The sequence below is a fragment of the Pseudophryne corroboree genome, chromosome 5 (assembly GCF_028390025.1).
Source record: "Pseudophryne corroboree isolate aPseCor3 chromosome 5, aPseCor3.hap2, whole genome shotgun sequence".
NCBI lineage: Eukaryota > Metazoa > Chordata > Amphibia > Anura > Myobatrachidae > Pseudophryne > Pseudophryne corroboree.
The window spans coordinates 276,221,497-276,240,062 of NC_086448.1; the positions used below are offsets into that span (position 1 = coordinate 276,221,497).

General features: G+C 46.5%; 1 protein-coding gene across 1 annotated transcript in view; it reads left to right on the forward strand.

Moving 5' to 3' along the window:
* Positions 1 to 18,566, forward strand: part of ATP2C1 (ATPase secretory pathway Ca2+ transporting 1) — a 288,376-nt gene that overhangs the window by 67,331 nt on the left and 202,479 nt on the right. Inside the window, exons 3-4 of the mRNA XM_063922357.1 lie at positions 607 to 723; positions 15,604 to 15,693. Coding sequence (XP_063778427.1) covers positions 607 to 723; positions 15,604 to 15,693 — 207 coding nt within the window. The remainder of the gene's footprint in view (positions 1 to 606; positions 724 to 15,603; positions 15,694 to 18,566) is intronic.

Here is an 18,566-nt window from a genome sequence, read left to right on the forward strand (position 1 = left end):
CAACATTTTGGCTGTTGACAACCAGACCTTGGCTGCCTTCTATCTGGATCCCATAGTTTAAAGAGATCCCAGTTATTTTTCTTTATTTGTAGTACGTTCCTTTATGCAGTTGCTTTTTTAATTTTTTTTTTTTTTTTTTACTAGGTTTTAATATTTTGTTGTGCTGTTTTGTTTCATAGATAACTAGTATTATATTTTTTTTTAGTGCATATCAATAGACTTAATATTTTAAAGGAGTCCCTTTGTATAATCCTACCAACTAAAAGTGCCTTGTTTTGGAATATTAATTTGTTGATTTTGGATTCTTTGCATATCTAAATACTTTTGCTGGTTCTTTTTTTATTCCTGGTACACCTCAGAATAATATTTATTTCTAATTCCATTTAATTTGGACCATACATAATCTATATATTTCTGTATGAATAGTCTGTTGTAAGAATTTTGATTATCTCTACTCTGTTGGTTTTAGCTGTTTTTGACTTTGCAGACCTGTACATTAAATGTTTTCTATGTTTTGCTTTTTTTTAAACCAAGTTTCTCATTGTTAAAACATTCATATTGCTTTCTTTATCATTTGTCTCTCTGTGATTCCTGTTTGTATTACAGGCTGATCTTCAGAGTGGGCTAACAAACTCTGAGGTTTGTCACCGGCGCATCTCCCATGGATGGAATGAATTTGATATTGGGGAAGATGAGCCATTGTGGAAAAAATATATTGCACAGGTGATCTAAACGGCTTACACAGATGAGTGTAAACTATACATAAAACTCTTATAACTGTTAAGTCAAATACTTGGTTTAGATTGAGAATGTAGCTCTAGTATTTCAAGGACATAACAGCCAGCCTTTACTCTTCAGCTTTATTTTTTTTAATTAGTAATTTTTACTTTACATTTCTTTTCTAACACCTGAAACATCTTCCACTCATTTAGGACCTTGTCCTAATTTGTCTTAAGAGAAATTAAGTTGATATTGCAGAAATGTAAGCTGCTGTGACATCACCGATCATACTCGTGTGCACATAATGTTTCTCATACGTCCTAGAGGATGCTGGGGATGCTTCAAGAACCATGGGGTATAGTGTGGATCAGCAGGCGACATGGGCACACTATAAGACTTTGAATGGGTGTGAACTGGCTCCTCCCTCTATGCCCCTCCTCCAGACTTCAGTTAGATTCTGTGCCCAGTGAGACTGGATGCAAACTGAGGAGCTCTCCAGAGTTTCTCAGAAAGAGACTTTATTTAGGTTTGTTATTTTCAGGGAGAACTGCTGGCTACAGGCTCCCTGCATCGTGGGAGTGAGGGGAGAGAAGCAGACCTACTTCTTAAGAGTTCAAGGGCCCTGCTTCTTAAGCTACTGGACACCATTAGCTCCAGAGGGTTCGATCACTACGGTACGCCTAGCTGCTTGTTCCTGGAGCCGCGCCGTCAACCCCCTCACAAAGCCAGAAGATAGAAGCCGGGTGAGTATGAGAAGATCAGAAGACTTCAGTGACGGCAGCAGAGGTACCGCGCAGTGGCCGCGCTGCGCGCAATGCTCCCACACATACCACAGCACGGCAGGGGGGGGGGGGCGCCCTGGGCAGCATGAGACCTCAAATCAGACTGGCATGAGTTATAAAAGTGCCCCGGGCACTAGTTAAGGCACCCCCGCCAGTATAAACATAGATTTAAGCGGGACTGAAGCGCGCCATGTAGTGGACGGGGCTTAGCCCACACAGCTCTGACCAGCACCATTTTTTCTCCTCAGAAGCTGCAGAGACGCTGGCCCTGTCCTCCGCACTGCTGTACAAGTAACAGGGTGAAAAGGGGGGGGGGGGCACAAATAATTTGGTGCTGATTTGTTTATATATAAAGCGCTAACAGGTCTGGGCAGTCATTTTACTGGCCTCAGTATCTGGATAGGCGCTGGGTGTGAGCTGGCAGAACTCTCTCTGTGTCCCTCTTGCATGCTTTATTGTGGGTCTGTCTCCTATAGCCCCAGTGTGGTTGTGGGTGTCGGTACATGTGTGTCGACATGTCTGAGGCTGAATGCTCTTCCCAGGAGGAGGCTAGAGTGGGGACAGAAAATACTGAGTGACCGTGTCGGCACCGCCGACGGATGATTGGGTGAATATGTTGAGTGTTTTAAACGCAAACGTGACTAAGTTGACTAAGAGATTGGATAAATCTGAGTCTAAGAACCAAACATGGAGGAAATCCATGGAAGATGCTTTGTCCCAGACCCCTTCGGGGTCACAGAAACGTGCATTTGCCCAGATAGTAGATACAGATACCGACTCTGATTCCAGTGTCGACTATAGTGATGCCAGATTACATCCAAAGCTGGCTAAGAGTATTCAGTACATGATTGTGGCAATAAAAGACGTACTACATATCACTGAGGACCCTGCTTTTCCTGATACTAGGGTCTGTATGTTTAAAGGAAAGAAACCTGAGGTAACGTTTCCTCCCTCTCATGAACTGAACGCTCTTTTTGAAAAGGCTTGGGAAAATCCTGACAAAAAGATACAGGTTCCCAAAAGAATTCCAGTGGCATATCCGTTCCCCTCTGGGGACAGGGAAAGGTGGGAGTCAATCCCCACGGTAGACAAAGCTTTATCGTGTCTATCCAAAAAGGTGGCGCTTCCGTCCCCTGACACGGCAGCCCTAAAGGATCCTGCAGATCGTAAGCAGGAAAATACACTAAAATCCATTTATGTCACTACAGGGTCGCTACTCAGGCCTGCCGTTGCTGCGGCATGGGTGAGTAGTGCTATTGAAAGGTGGGCAGATAAGCTTGTCATGTGAGGTAGATTCCCTAGACAGGGATAGTGTGCTTTGACTCTGGGTCACATCAGGGACGCTGCAGCATATTCAAAAGAAGCTGTAAGGGATATTGGCCTTTTGGGTTCAAGGGCCAATGCCATGGCGGTCTCAGCAAGGAGAGCGTTGTGGATACATCAATGGAATGCTGATGCTGACTCTAAGAAGGCGATGGAGTCTCTTCCGTTTAACGGTTGGGTTTTGTTGGCGATGGCCTCACTGACCTGGTGTCTACGGCTACTGCGGGTAAGTCTTAATTTTTACCTTATGTCCCTGCACAGCAGAAGAAATCTCCTCACTATCAGTTGCAGTCCTTTCGGCCCAATAAATTCAAAAAAGGACGTGGGTCCTCCTTCCTTGCTGCGAGGGGGAGAGGACGGGGAAAAAGGTCACAGGCTGTGGCAAGTTCACAGGAGCAGAAGTCCTCTCCGGCTTCTACCAAATCCACCGTATGATGCTGGGGCTCCTCTGCGGGATTCCGCTCCAGTGGGGGCACGTCTCAAGCTCTTCAGTCAGGTCTGGGTGCACTCAGACCTGGATCCTTGGATAGTAGACATAGTAACCCAAGGGTACAAGTTAGTTTCAAGACGTGCCCCCTCACCGATTTTTCAAATCGGCCTTGCCAGCTTCTCTTCCAGAAAGGGAGATAGTAAGCGCTGCGATACTAAAGTTGTGTCAAAATCAAGTGATTGTCACGGTACCCTCATCTCAACAGGGAGAAGATTTTTATTCAAGCCGGTCCGTGGTCCCGAAGCCGGGTGGCTCAGTCAGACCGATTCTAAACCTAAAATCCCTCAATTTCTTTCTGAAAAAATTCAAGTTCAAGATGGAGTCTCTACGAGCAGTGATCTCCAGTCTGGAGGAGGGGGATTTTATGGTGTCGGTCGACATAAAAGATGCCTACTTCCATGTCCCTATATATCCTCCACATCAGGCTTACCTGAGATTTGCTGTGCAGGATTGTCATTACCAATTTCAGACGTTGCCGTTTGGTCTGTCCACGGCTCTGAGGATTTTCACCAAAGTAATGGCGGAAATGATGGTTCTCCTGCGCAAGCAGGGAATCACAATTATCCCGTACTTGGACGATCTCCTCATAAAGTCGAGGTCCAAGGAGCAATTGTTGAAGAATGTTGCTCTTTCACTGACGATTCTGCAACAACACGGTTGGATCCTAAATTTGCCAAAATCACAGTTGGATCCAACGACAGGGCTGTCGTTCCTGGGTATGATTCTGGATACAGAATTGCAGAGCGTTTTTCTTCCAGTGGAAAAAGCTCTGGAAATACAGAACATGGTAAAACAGATTCTGAAACCGGCAAAGGTGTTAGTTCTTCACCGCACTCTGTTGCTGGGGAAGATGGTGGCGGCCTACGAGGCCATTCTGTATAGCAGGTTCCATGCCAGGGTGTTTCAGTGGAACCTGCTGGACCAGTGGTCCGGGTCTCACCTGGACATGCACCGGAAAATAATTCTATCTCCCAGGACCAGAATTTCCCTTCTGTGGTGGCTACACAGTACTCACCTTCTGGAGGGACGCAGGTTCGGGATTCAGGATTGGATCCTGGTGACCACGGATGCAAGCCTCCGAGGCTGGGGAGCAGTCACACAGGCAAGAAACTTTCAGGGAAAGTGGTCAAGCCAGGAGCTTGTCTACACATAAACATTCTGGAATTAAGAGCCATCCACAATGGCATACTGCAAGCAGAACATCTTCTTCGAGGTCTGCCGGTCTTGATTCAGTCAGACAACGTGACAGCAGTGGCGTACATAAACCGCCAAGGCAGAACAAAAAGCAGAGCGGCGATGGCCGAGGCCACGAAGATTCTTCGCTGGGCAGAAAGACATGCCAGCGGTCTTCATTCCAGGAGTGGACAACTGGGAAGCAGACTTCCTCAGCAGACACGATCTCCATCCAGGAGAGTGGGGTCTTCATCAAGAGGTCTTTGCAGAAGTGACAAGTCGTTGGGGAATTCCTCAAGTGGACATGATGGCGTCCTGCCTCAACAAGGAACTTCAGAGATATTGTTCCAGGTCAAGGGACCCTCAGGCGATAGCGGTGGACACCCTAGTGACACCGTGGGTGTTTGTCTATGTGTTCCCTCCACTTCCACTCATTCCAAAGGTGATAAAAATTATAAGTAGAACAAGGGTTCAGGCGCTCCTTATTGTTCCAGATTGGCCAAAAAGGGCCTGGTATCCAGATCTTCAGGAGTTGCTCATAGAAGATCCCTGGCTTCTTCCTCTTCGGGGGGACCTGTTACAACAGGGGCCGTGCGTTTATCAGGACTTACCGTGGCTGCGTTTGACGGCGTGGCGGTTGAACGCCAAATCCTAGCCCGAAAGGGTATTTCCAGTGAAGTCATTCCTACACTTCTTCAGGCTAGAAAAGAAGTAACGGCAAATCATTACCACCGTATTTGGAGAAAATATGAGTCTTGGTGTGAATCCAAGAAGGCTCCTACGGAAGAATTTCACCTGGGGCATTGGCTCCATTTCCTACAAGCAGGTGTGGATGCGGGCCTAAAGTTAGGATCTATTAAAGTACAGATTTTGGCCTTGTCGATCATTTTTCAAAAAGAATTGGCCTCCCTTCCAGAAGTTCAGACCTTCGTAAAAGGCGTGCTGCACATCCAACCTCCCTTTGTGCCCCCAGTGGCACCATGGGACCTTAATGTGGTGTTGCAATTCTTGCAATCACATTGGTTTGAACCTTTGCGCAAGGTTGAGTAAAAATTCCTTACTTGGAAAGTGGTCATGTTGTTGGCCTTGGCGTCTGCAAGGCGAGTGTCTGAGTTGGCTTTGTCTCACAAAAGCCCCTATTTGATTTTCCATGCTAATAGAGCGGAGTTGAGAACTCGTCAGCAATTTCTGCCAAAAGTGGTTTCATCATATCATGTTAACCAGCCAATTGTGGTGCCAGTGGCTACTGACGCCTTGGAGGAGTTAGTCTCTCGATGTGGTCAGAGCTTTGAAGATCTATGTCGCTAGAACGGTGCAGATTAGGAAAACAGAGGCTCTGTTTGTCCTGTGGGCTCTCAACAAGATTGGGGCTCCTGCTTCTAAGCAGACTATTGTGCGCTGGATTTGTAATACGATTCAGCAGGCTCATTCTACGGCAGGATTGCCGTTACCAAAATCGGTGAAAGCCCATTCTACCAGAAAGGTGGGCTCATCCTGGGCGGCTGCCCGGGGAGTCTCAGCGTTACAACTTTGCCGAGCTGCTACTTGGTCGGGTTCAAACAGCTTTGCGAAGTTTTACAAGTTTGATACCCTATAGAGAAAAAAACAAAAAACAATTGCGCATATACCACACGTGCAGCCCAGATCAACTCAAAACAGGTTCACCACACCATGACAAATAGATACAATAGAAAGGAGAGAGACCCAGTGGCGCAGTGGGAAAAAATAATGGAAATTAATACAATACAATTCCCTTTTTTAAAGGGAAAAAAAGTTTGTTCCAGGTTTTTCGTTTTCCTTTCAAGAGTTCCACCTCGGGGAGAATACCTCAAACAGGGAAGAGAGAGAATCCTTAGTGCAACACTGTTTTCTATGAATAGTCACACTCTTATCCTATAGTTACGCACTCACATTATTTAAATGTAATATGTGCTCATCATCCTCCACATTTGTTTTCTTCCTTCACCGCAGTATATGAAACTCAGAAGGAAAATATATTTAGTGCAACACTGTTTTTTAAAACAGGAAGGTTTATTACAGAATAACACTCACAATGGTTAAAAAGAAACAAGGCATATAGGACCTCCTCAGAGGATAGAATGACTCTCACGACAGAGGGATTCGGATCCAGCCGGTCCAACCGCAAAAGATGTCAACGTCCCAAAGATGTTTCCAGGAAAAAGTCCAAAGTCCAAACAACAGTCCACCTGCTTTACGCGTTTCGGACACTATGGTCCTTCGTCAGAAGCATGGCGGAGTACAATCCTATGGGATTTTTATACCCAAAATAATCAAAACAGACCACCCCCACCCCACCTGAAAATGAGCGCCAAAAAATCATCAGCCAATCAGATATATAACAAGAAAAGGATCATCCTCCATAATCCGTCACGTAACTTCCGGTAAAGTTAATACTTAATTGTCATGTAAAGGCACAGCGCTGACAACCAGGCGGCTTTACATAGGAGGATTTGCCAAAGCAGTCCCAGGAACAGTGAGCTGAGGAGCAATGGCGCCGCAGACACTGACAGGGAGTGAGGAAAAGACAGAGATGCAGCTCCAGGACGGGAACACTTGCTGGAAATGGCGCCCTGGGGCTGGGGGAGGGGCTTCAGGTCTAAGCCTTATCCCCCTTGCTGGCAAAACCACCGGGTACTGTGGGCGATATTAAAATCGGTTTTAAGAGAGAACCTGACCTGTGCCCATGCCCTGGTGATCTAGTGGGATCGCCTGTATCCACAGTGTCCACCGCCAGCGCGCGCGGCCCGCCTCCCACTGACCGTGCCGGATCGCAATAAAGACCGGGTCCCGCGAGCGGGACCCACTTACCACCTCCCGAAGCGCGGCCACGCGATCCTGGAGAGCCCCAGCCGTGTGTGTCTAACATGAAGAAAACCGGAGCCTCTGCTGTAGGTACCCGGCAACCAGGGCTCGGGAGTGTACAGCGCCGCTGGGGAGAGCTGGAGCTGCAGCAGTGAATGTCATTAGACATTTACCACCGCTGCTGCCCTTGAAGTCTTCACTTTTTACCTCATAAAAAGCTTTTCTCAGGGCTGCTTGGAGCAGCCCCTCTGTTAAGTGCCTGCTTACCGGTAAGTTTGATACCCTGGCTGAGGAGGACCTCTTGTTTGGTCAATCGGTGCTGCAGAGTCATCCGCGCACTCCCGCCCGTTCTAGAGCTTTGGTATAAACCCCATGGTTCTTGAAGCATCCCCAGCATCCTCTAGGACGTATGAGAAAATAGGATTTTAATACCTACCGGTAAATCCTTTTCTCTTAGTCCGTAGAGGATGCTGGGCCCCCGTCCCAGTGCGGGCTGTATCTGCAGTTTGGTTATAGTTACGCTCATGTTGCGTTGAGTTCAGTCAATGTTGGACTGTTGTTGGTCATGCCGTTGCATGCGTTGTTGTTGTTGAATGCCATGTTGTACGGCGTGTTAGTGGTGTGAGCTGGTATGTATCTCACCTTAGTTTAAAATAATTAAATAAATCATTTTCCTCGAAATGTCCGTCTCCCTGGGCACAGTTCCTATAACTGGAGTCTGGAGGAGGGGCATAGAGAGAGGAGCCCGTTCACACCCATTCAAAGTCTTACAGTGTGCCCATGTCTCCTGTGGATCCCGTCTATACCCCATCGTTCTTGAAGCATCCTCTACGGACTAAGAGAAAAGGATTTACCGGTAGGTATTAAAATCCTATTTTACAACTGATGGCTGATTGTGCTTCTATTTTAACCCCACCCACTTTCCCAACCAGCAGCTGCTATTTTTGATTATGATTTCTACCTGTAACTCTAGATTGCAAGATTTGGCCATATTAATCCCTACTTCCCCTTTCTTATTAAATGCCTATATATTTCTATATTGAGCCCTGTGGACAGCAAATATATGACGCTATGACACTTCATATAAAAAATATGTAATAATGCTAATCCACACAATGTATTTCTGTAGATCCTTTCTATAAACCTGTGAGTCAGTCTGCCTTTTATCTAAACACCTCCCTCCTAACTTAGGGCCGATTCAAGTGTGCGCCCCCAATTCTCGTAATTCAATTGTAAACAGTAGTTCACAGTGAAGTAGTGACCTGGAAGTAGGTCATGATTGAGCGGGAAATTACCCTGAATCCCCCAAAAATGGTAGATCAGCTTGCAGAACAGTATTAGAAGGCTGATCGTAACTATAAGCAAAATATTTAATGTACTTAAAAGGTTTCAGATGGTTGATTTTTACATTTTTTAAAAATGGTAGAAAACTGATTATCAGCTAGTGCTTTTCAGGAAATGAGTCTTTTCAGCATATTGGGGTACAAAAAAATGTTTGGAAAGTGATATTTCGGTGTTTTTATGCAAGTTTGTAATACACTTAGCTCTCATCTGTAATGTCAAAAAGCACTTTCCCATCAATTCACACTTCAACTTGCCTGTCTCACATTTATCAGCTTTTTAGAGAGAGAGTCACCTGAAAACAGAAAAAAGTCTTTATTGGCCAATTTATACTATTGTAGACCCCTCCCTAATGCATGATTATTAATTGGGACTGGTGTGCACTGCGAAACAATTTTTTTCTGACAATTGTTGGGGAGTTTGGTATTAACTTGCAAAAAAATCACGTAAATTACTTTTACCTGCTTTTGCATTTTCTGTGACCAAAATCCCGAGACACTGTCATAGCATCCTGTGTAGTGAACGAGAGCATGATGACTATTTTTATAGTATTATATACCTGACACTTATTTTACTTATATTTTATCCTCCCCAAAAATACACAGCTTTGTGTATATAATAAAGTAAAATATTTGCTATACCTGCTCTTTAATCACATATGTTTTGTTTTACCATATCTTGGTGAATATTGCTAACACAGTGAAAGTTGAGAAACAGTGGATAATTTTCTATAATCTACCTGTTTTAAAACATTAAGGGGTTATCCTATTATAATAATAGGCTGGAGCCGCAGTAATTTTTCTTGTGAAAAAAATTGTTTTCTCTTTTTTTTTTTTTGTGATTTTTGCCCAGTAGTTATTATCTGCCTATTCAATCATAGCCCGTTGTTTTTTTGCGAGAGAAATTACCCTTTTTCTCGCAAAAACAGAGAGCTGTGGCTTTTATCGGATCCTATGCGTTTCCAAGGTAGTGATTACAGAAAAAATGCTTATCAGGGATTTGGTTTCATCCCCCTGAGGCAGGCGAAACCTGATCCCCGATAAATGCCAGCATTGGGGCTAATAGGATAGCCCCAGGCGAGTCATCTAGCAGCGATAATGGGATACCACTCTAAATCTATACTCTTACATCCTAGTGGATACTGGGGTCTTTTACTTTAGTACCATGGGGGGTATAGATCGGGTCCGCTGGAGCCTAGCACTTTAAAACTTTTAGTGTTTATGTGTGTGCTGGCTCCTCCCCTCTATGCCCCTCCTACCAGACTTGGTTTAGAAAAATGTGCCCAAGGAGCCGGGTGCACTTCTCTGGAGCTCCAGAGAGTTTTCTTTTAATTTAGTTTATTGCTTACAGGTAGCTCTGATTGGCAGACAGACTATCTGCTTCGTGGGTCTTAGAGGGGGTACCGAACCAACCTTCTGAGGGTTAGTGGTTTGTAAACCCAGCTGACGGGACACTGAGCTCCTGAGGTGCTAATCACCCCTTGTCAGTATGTGTGCCTACGCCAGCAGCTAGATGCCACCCTCTAACAGATGCCAAAGACCAGGTGCGGTGAGTGTTACACCGGGTCCCGGCTAGCGGGACCCCAGTGCATTTTGACGGCACGTCACGCGGCGGTCATGGGCACGGAGCTGCGATGCCCGCTGCGGATGGTACTGGCTCAGGGCTATTGCCCTGCAGTGCTCATTGTCAGCTAAGGCTGTGTGTGTACTGTGAAGGATAATCTTATCAGGGACCGCGTGCCATTACAAGGGGCGGGGCTTCCCGGAGCGGTACCAGTGGCAGGAAGGCGCCATTTTCCTGCTGCGGATCATCAAGGCTGCATGCACACTGCTCCTCCAGGACACACGCTGTTAGACTGTCTGAACTGGTACCAGGGGGTCATAGCCAGGATGGAGCACGCAATCGGTAAACCGCTGCACTGATTTTACATACACTTATTTTCACACATTGTGCTGCTGTGTTCTGTGTGCTGGGTCCGCTCCTCAGTGTCACTCCAAAGGGCTCTCTAGGGTCTGTGTGGGGTGTTGGGCAAAGGGCTGCGCTGTTACAGTATTTACTGTATTATGTCTGAAGACTTGATTATGTGTACTGCTTGTAATTCTACTCCGTCTGCAGCGGGCTTCTCATGTGTGAGCAATGTTTCTTGTCTCCTCAAGGGCCCAGCTTACAGGCACCTGACTGGTTGGACAGCTTTAAGAGCATGATTCACAATGTCGTCTGTTCTGAACTAGCTGCTGCTAAAAGGGAGAGACAGGTGTTAAAACACTCACTCGATTGTGTAGCTAAGGCAGCAGATTCTAGGAAGGCTTCACAGCCCCCTCTAGTGGCTTCACACAAACAAACTCTCACTGCCACAGGTTTTACAGTCCGATTCTGGTTCTGATCAGCCAGATGTGGATGATGATGATATGGACGAGGACAGCTCTCTGTCCCCTGGGGTGGAGGCCCTCATTTCTGCCATGAGAGGTCCTTCACATACCGGACACGGAGGCGGAACCAGATGAGTTCTAATTGAATGTAAGACCCAAGAGTTCAGCTACTTTTCCGGTGTCTAAGGAGTTAAACTCACCAGCCAGGAAGCTTGGTTAAACCCTGAAAAAAAAATTACAATTCCTCAGAGGTTTTTATCTACCTTTCCCCTTCCAGCTGAGGATAGAAGGGTCTGGGAAAACACCCCCGTCGGTCGATATCTCTGTATCCAGACTGTCAAAAAAAATTGGTACTGCCTGTCCCTGAGGCTATATCCCTGAAGGAACCTGCTGACCTTAAAATTGAGACAACGCTCAAAGCCATTTATACAGCTGCAATAGTTTGCGGGTAGATCTCTGTGGTAAAGTGGTCTGAAATTGTTATTGATGGTTTAGACTCTCTACCCCTGGATGAGGTCATTACTCTGCTGCAACATATACAGGATGCTGCCAATTTTATTTGCGAGGCTATAAAGGAGTTGTGTAAGATTAATGGGCGCACTACTGCTATGGCGGTCTCAGCGCGCATAGCTCTGTGGTTACGCCAATGGGTGGCGGACGCTGATTCCAAAAAGGGTGTCGAAAATCTTCCCTTTACAGGTGATGTCTTGTTTGGAGACGAATTGAATAAGTGGATCTCCCAGGAAACGGCGGGTAAGTCGTCTTATCTGCCGTCTGCTGCGCCACCTGCTAGATGTTCTTACACTGGACCCTCCTTGCAGTCCTTTTGTTTGGCAAGTTTCAGAGACAGGGGCCGAGGGGGACTCCACCACTCCCAGAGGATCTCGTGGTAGGTCCCGTAAACCTGCGCCTATTGTCTCCCTGGACCAGACCACTGGATCCCCTGCCACTGAACCTTCCACGTGACGGTTGGCCCCAGTGGCAAGGCAGTTTTCAAGTAGGTGCTCGCCTTCAACACTTCGCCCACGTGTGCGCAGAGTCCTGCTGGGATCCTTGGGTGAGGGATTTCGTTTCCCATGGGTATTGGCTGGAATTCCAAACACTACTTCCTCACAGGTTTTTCAAGTCGGGCTTACCAGCTTTACCCGCAGCAAAAGTTACCTTGCAAGAGGCTATTCAAAAACTTGCAGACATGGGTGGTAGTTCTGGTGCCTCCTCCATTACGCCACAGGGGTTTTTACTCCAGTCTTTTTGTCGTTCCCAAACCAGGCATTCTGTGCGCCCCATCTTGAATCTGAAGTCTCTCAACCCGTATCTGCGGGTGTTCAAATTCAAGATGGTGTCCCTGAGGGCGGTGGTGTCTACTCTGGAGGAGGGGGAGTTCCTATTGTCTCTGGATGTTAAGGATGCTTACCTTCACATTCCCGTGTGGCCTCGTCATCAGGCTTACCTCAGGTTTGCTATATTGGACGACCATTTCCAGTTTCAGGCCTTACCCTTCGGATTATTCACAGCTCCGAGGATCTTCACCAAGGTCATGGCGGAGATGATGCTGCAACTGCGCATGATGGGAGTCAACATAGTCCCCTTGTTTGACGATCTCCTAATGAAGGATGTGTCCAGGGAATGTCTGCTACACTGCATTGATCTAACAACTCTCCTCACAGATCATGGGTGGATCCTGAATATCCAGAAATCTCACCTGGAATCGACCCAGTGACTTCAGTTCCTAAGAATGATACTGGACACGGCATCGCAAAAGTTTTCTCCCGATGGACAAGGCCTCAGCTATCCAGGCTTTGGTCCACTCTGTACTCTGTCCTCGCAGGGTCTCTATCCATCTTTTCATCAGATTACTGGGCAAGATGGTGGCTGCTTACGAGGCAGTCCAATATGGCAGGTTTCATGCCTGGCCGTTTCAACTGAATCTTCTGGACAAGTGGTCGGGATCTCGCCTGCATATGCCTCAGGAAGTGACCCTCTCTCTGAAGGCCCAGATTTCTCTATTATGGTGGCTTCAACTTCCTCACCTGGTAGAAGGCAGATGTTTCACTATCCACCCGTGGATTCTTCTGACAAACGGACGCCAGCCTCCGGGGTTGGGGAGCGGTGACCCAAGGGGCCCAGTTGAAGGGTAGTGGTCAGTTCTAGAATCAACTTTACCGACAAACATCCTGGAACTCAGGGAAGTTTACAATGCTCTTCTACAAGCCTCCCATCTCCTGAAGGGTCAGGCGATCCAGGTTCATTCGGACAAGGCCACGGCGGTGGCGTACATAAACCGATAAGGGGGAACAAGAAGCAGAGCAGCAATGCGAGAGGTGTTAAAATCCTTATCTGGGCGGAGGCCAACGCAAGAGCCATCTCAGCCATATTAATTCCAGGGGTAGACAACTGGGAAGCAGACTTCCTCAGCATGCACGACCCCCATCCAGGGTAATGGGGCCCGCATCCCCAGGTGTTTCAACAGTTAATCCACCGGTGGAGCTGTCCGCAGATAGATCTGATGACTTCTCGTCTCAACAAGAAGCTATGCCGTTACTGTTCCAGAATGAGGTATCCGCAGGCCGTAGCAGTAGAAGCGCTGACCACACCGTGGACTTACCGGTTCATGTACCTGTTCCCTCCTCTACCGCTGATCCCAAGGGTGCTAAAAAGGCTAAGAAGGGAAAGCGTTCTGGCAATTCTCATTGCCCTGGATTGGCCTTGATGGACGTTGTACTTGAACCTCCTGCCCGTGGCTCTGGAGGATACCTGGCCTCTGCCACTCCAAGACTATCTTCAGCAAGGTCCGTTCGTCTGTCCAAACTTACAGCGGCTACGTTTGACGGCTTGGAAGTTAAGAGGGAGGTTTTCCCTCCCGGGTTATTTCCACCATGGTCCAGTCCAGGGAGGTGGTAACGTCAAAACATTATCATCGTATCTGGAAAAAGTATGTTTCCTGGTGTGAAAGTAGAAAGGTTCCTCCTGTGGAATTTAGAATTGGTCGTTTTCTACTTTTCCTACAAGCGGGAGTGAATATAGGCCTACACTTAGGCTCCATCAAAGTCAAGATTTCAGCGCTCTATTTTCTTCCAGAAACAGCTTGCCATGTTGCCTGAAGTACAGACGTTCCTGAAGGGTGTTCTTCGTCTGTAACCGCCCCTTGTACCTCCCATGGCTCTGTGGGACCTAAATGAGGTTCTGTCCTTTCTCCAATCGGATTGGTTTGAACCGTTACATAGGGTGGAGTTGAAATTTCTCACCTGGAAGATGGTGGTGATATTGGCATTGGCGTCAGCCAGCCGTGTCTCTGAATTAGGGGCCTTGTCCTGCAAGAGTCCTTACTTGATTTTTCATGAAGACAGAGCGGAACTTAGGACCCGTCCTCCGTTTTTGCTGAAGGTGGTGTCAGCTTTTCATGTGAATCAGCCTATTGTGGTTCTAGTGTTGTCTGACTCTTCCGTTGGTTCTGAGTCCTTAGACGTGGTCAGGGCTCTGAAGATTTATGTCAAACGGACAGCCCGTCATCGGATATCTGATTCGCTGTTTGTCCTTTATGATGCCTCCAAAATTGGTCGGCCGACCGGCTTCTAAGCAATCTATTGCTCATTGGCTCAGGTTCACCATTCAACAGGCCTATACTTCGGCGGCTCTGCCTTTGCAGACATCTATTTAGGCCCACTCGACTAGGTCGGTGGGGTCTTCTTGGGCGGATGCTCGGGGCGTCTCGGCATTACAGTATTGCCGTGCAGCTACTTGGTCTGGTTCGAACATGTTCGTAAAGTTTTATAGGTTCGACACCTTGGCCAGAGATGACCTTTAGTTTGGTCAGGCGGTTTTGCAGGGGTCTCTGCACTCTCCCACCTGTTTGGGAGTTTTGATACTAAAGTACAAGACCCCAGTATCCACGTGGACGTAAGAGAAAATAGGAATTTAATACCTACCGGTAATTCCTTTTCTCCTAGTCCGTATTGGATACTGGGCGCCTGCCTCAGTGCTACGTTCCTGCTTACCTGTGTAAGTATTTAGTTGGACCGACGTTGTGGTCCCGTTATATTATTGGGATAGCTGTGCTATCCGTCTTAGGTTGGTATTGCTATCCTCTGTTCTGGTTAGCACCCTCCTTTCGTTTCTCGTTGTGTGTTGGCTCACCGCTGTTGTATTGTTTCTTCTCTCAGAATATGCCTGTCTCCTCTGGCACAGTTTTCTTAGACTGAGTCTGGTAGGAAAGGCATAGAGGGGAGGAGCCAGCACACACATACACACACTAAAAGTTTTAAAGTGCCAGGCTCCAGTGAACCCGATCTATACTCCCCATGGTACTAAAGTACAGTATCCACTACGGACTAGGAGAAAAGGAATTACTGGTAGGTATTAAATTCCTATTTTCCATTGTTGTAGCTACTAGTTTTCAAAATTTAGGAAAAGTCTTCACAAAGCCAATGTAGCAAAAAAAAAAATTATTTTAATCTTCTGCATAATTTCCTTGTGTAATTTTATATTTCAAAATTGGTCACATTTTGTACTTTATTTTTTATACTTTGTCAGTTTTTCCAATGTCTGACTGTATCATAATTTTTATTTTGTATTTTTATTTCAGTTTAAAAATCCGCTTCTCATGCTCCTGCTGGCCTCTGCTGTTATCAGCATCTTAATGCATCAGTTTGATGATGCCGTCAGTATCACTGTGGTAAGAGAGGGCTTTATCATTACTTTGCTTATTGCTTGCTTTTTATACACAAGACATTTATATACTTGTCACCTAACCAAAAGGGAATGCCGTGAAGTGGCTGGTCCGCTTAACAAATGATTGCAATAATTTGGAACTTATATTTTGGAGCCTAACTTTCCCTGAAATCAGATGAATTACAGTTCGGAGTGTAATTAGGTGAATGCTGAATTTGTAGATTTCTTTTAAGTGTGTGTGTGTGTGTATGTATGTATGTGTGTGTATGTATGTATGTGTGTGTGTATGTATGTGTATGTATATGTATGTATATATATATATATATATATATATATATATATATATATATATATATATATATATATATATAATATATATATATATGTATATATTTATTTACTTACACACATATACACTTACACACACATACACACACTTACACACACACACTTACACACATATACACTTACACACATACACTTACACACATACACTTACACACATATACACTTACACACATATACACTTACACACATATACACTTACACACATATACACTTACACACATATACACTTACACACACACACACACACACACACACACACACACACATATTATATATATATATATATATATATATATATATATATATTTCTCTAACGTCCTAAGTGGATGCTGGGGACTCCGTAAGGACCATGGGGATTAGCGGCTCCGCAGGAGACTGGGCACAACTAAAGAAAGCTTTAGGACTACCTGGTGTGCACTGGCTCCTCCCACTAAGACCCTCCTCCAGACCTCAGTTAGATTCTTGTGCCCGGCTGAGCTGGACTCACACTAGGGGCTCTCCTGAGCTCCTAGAAAGAAAGTATATTTAGGTTTTTTATTTTACAGTGAGATCTGCTGGCAACAGACTCACTGCAGCGAGGGACTAAGGGGAGAAGAAGCGAACCTACCTAACAGGTGGTAGTTTGGGCTTCTTAGGCTACTGGACACCATTAGCTCCAGAGGGACCGAACACAGGCCCAGCCTCGGAGTCCGGTCCCGGAGCCGCGCCGCCGTCCCCCTTACAGAGCCAGAAGCAAGAAGAGGTCCGGAAAAATCGGCGGCAGAAGACATTAGTCTTCAACAAGGTAGCACACAGCACTGCAGCTGTGCGCCATTGCTCCTCATGTACACCTCACACTCCGGTCACTGAGGGTGCAGGGCGCTAGGGGGGGGGGCGCCCTGAGCAGCAATGTAAAACACCTTGGCTGGCGAAAATACACCACATATAACCCCCGGGGCTATATGGAAGTATTTTAACCCCTGCCAGAATTCACCAAAAAGCGGGAGAAAAGGCCGCCGAGAAGGGGGCGGAGCCTATCTCCTCAGCACACGGGCGCCATTTTCCATCACAGCTCCGCTGGAAGGACGTCTCCCTGACTCTCCCCTGCAGTCCTGCACTACAGAAAAGGGTAAAAAAGAGAGGGGGGGCACTAATTTGGCGCAGTTTTGATAATAACAGCAGCTATAAAGGGAAAAGCACGTTATATAGTGGTATTCCTGTCTATATATATATATATATATATATATATAGCGCTCTGGTGTGTGCTGGCATACTCTCCCTCTGTCTCCCCAAAGGGCTAGTGGGGTCCTGTCCTCTATCAGAGCATTCCCTGTGTGTGTGCGGTGTGTCGGTACGATTGTGTCGACATGTTTGAGGAGGAAAATGAGATGGAGGCGGAGCAATTGCCTATAATAGAGTTGTCACCCCCTAGGGAGTAGACACCTGAGTGGATGAGCTTATGGAAGGAATTGCGTGACAATGTCAGCTCTTTACGAAAGACAGTTGACGATATGAGACAGCCGGCTACTCAGCTTGTGCCTGTCCAGGGGTCTCAAACGCCATCAGGGGCTCTAAAACGCCCGTTACCTCAGATGGCAGACACAGACACGGATACTGACTCCAGTGTCGACGATGATGAAACAAATGTGACTTCCAGTAGGGCCACACGTTACATGATTGAGGCAATGAAAAATGTTTTGCATATTTCTGATAATACAAGTACCACTAAAAAGGGTATTATGTTTGGTGAGAAAAAACTGCCTGTAGTTTTTCCTGTATCCGAGGAATTAAATGAAGTGTGTGATGAGGCGTGGGTTTCCCCCGATAAAAAACTGATAATTCCTAAAAGGTTATTGGCATCATACCCTTTCCCGCCAGAGGATAGGGCACGTTGGGAAACACCCCTAGGGGGGATAAAGCGCTCACACGCTTGTCTAAACAGGTGGCACTACCCTCTCCTGATACGGCCGCCCTAAAGGAACCTGCCGACAGAAAGCAGGAGAATATCCTAAAATGTATATACACTCACACGGGTGTTATACTGCGACCGGCAATCGCCTCAGCCTGGATGTGCAGTGCTGGGGTGGCGTGGTCGGATTCCCTGACTGAAAATATTGAAACCCTAGATAGGGACAGTATATTACTGACTATAGAGCATTTAAAAGATGCATTTTTATATATGCGTGATGCGCAGAGGGATATTTGCCGACTGGCATCAAGAGTTAGCGCGCTGTCCATTTCTGCAAGAAGAGGGTTATGGACGCAGCAGTGGTCAGGTGATGCGGATTCCAAAAGGCACATGGAAGTATTGCCTTATAAGGGGGAGGAGTTATTTGGGGTAGGTCTATCAGACCTGGTAGCCACGGCAACTGCTGGAAAATCCACATTTTTACCCCAGGTAGCCTCTCAACATAAGAAGACGCCGTATTATCAGGCGCAGTCCTTTCGGCCCCATAAGGGCAAGCGGGCAAAAGGTTCCTCATTTCTGCCCCGTGGCAGAGGAAGAGGAAAAAGACTGCAGCACACAGCCAGTTCCCAGGAACAGAAGCC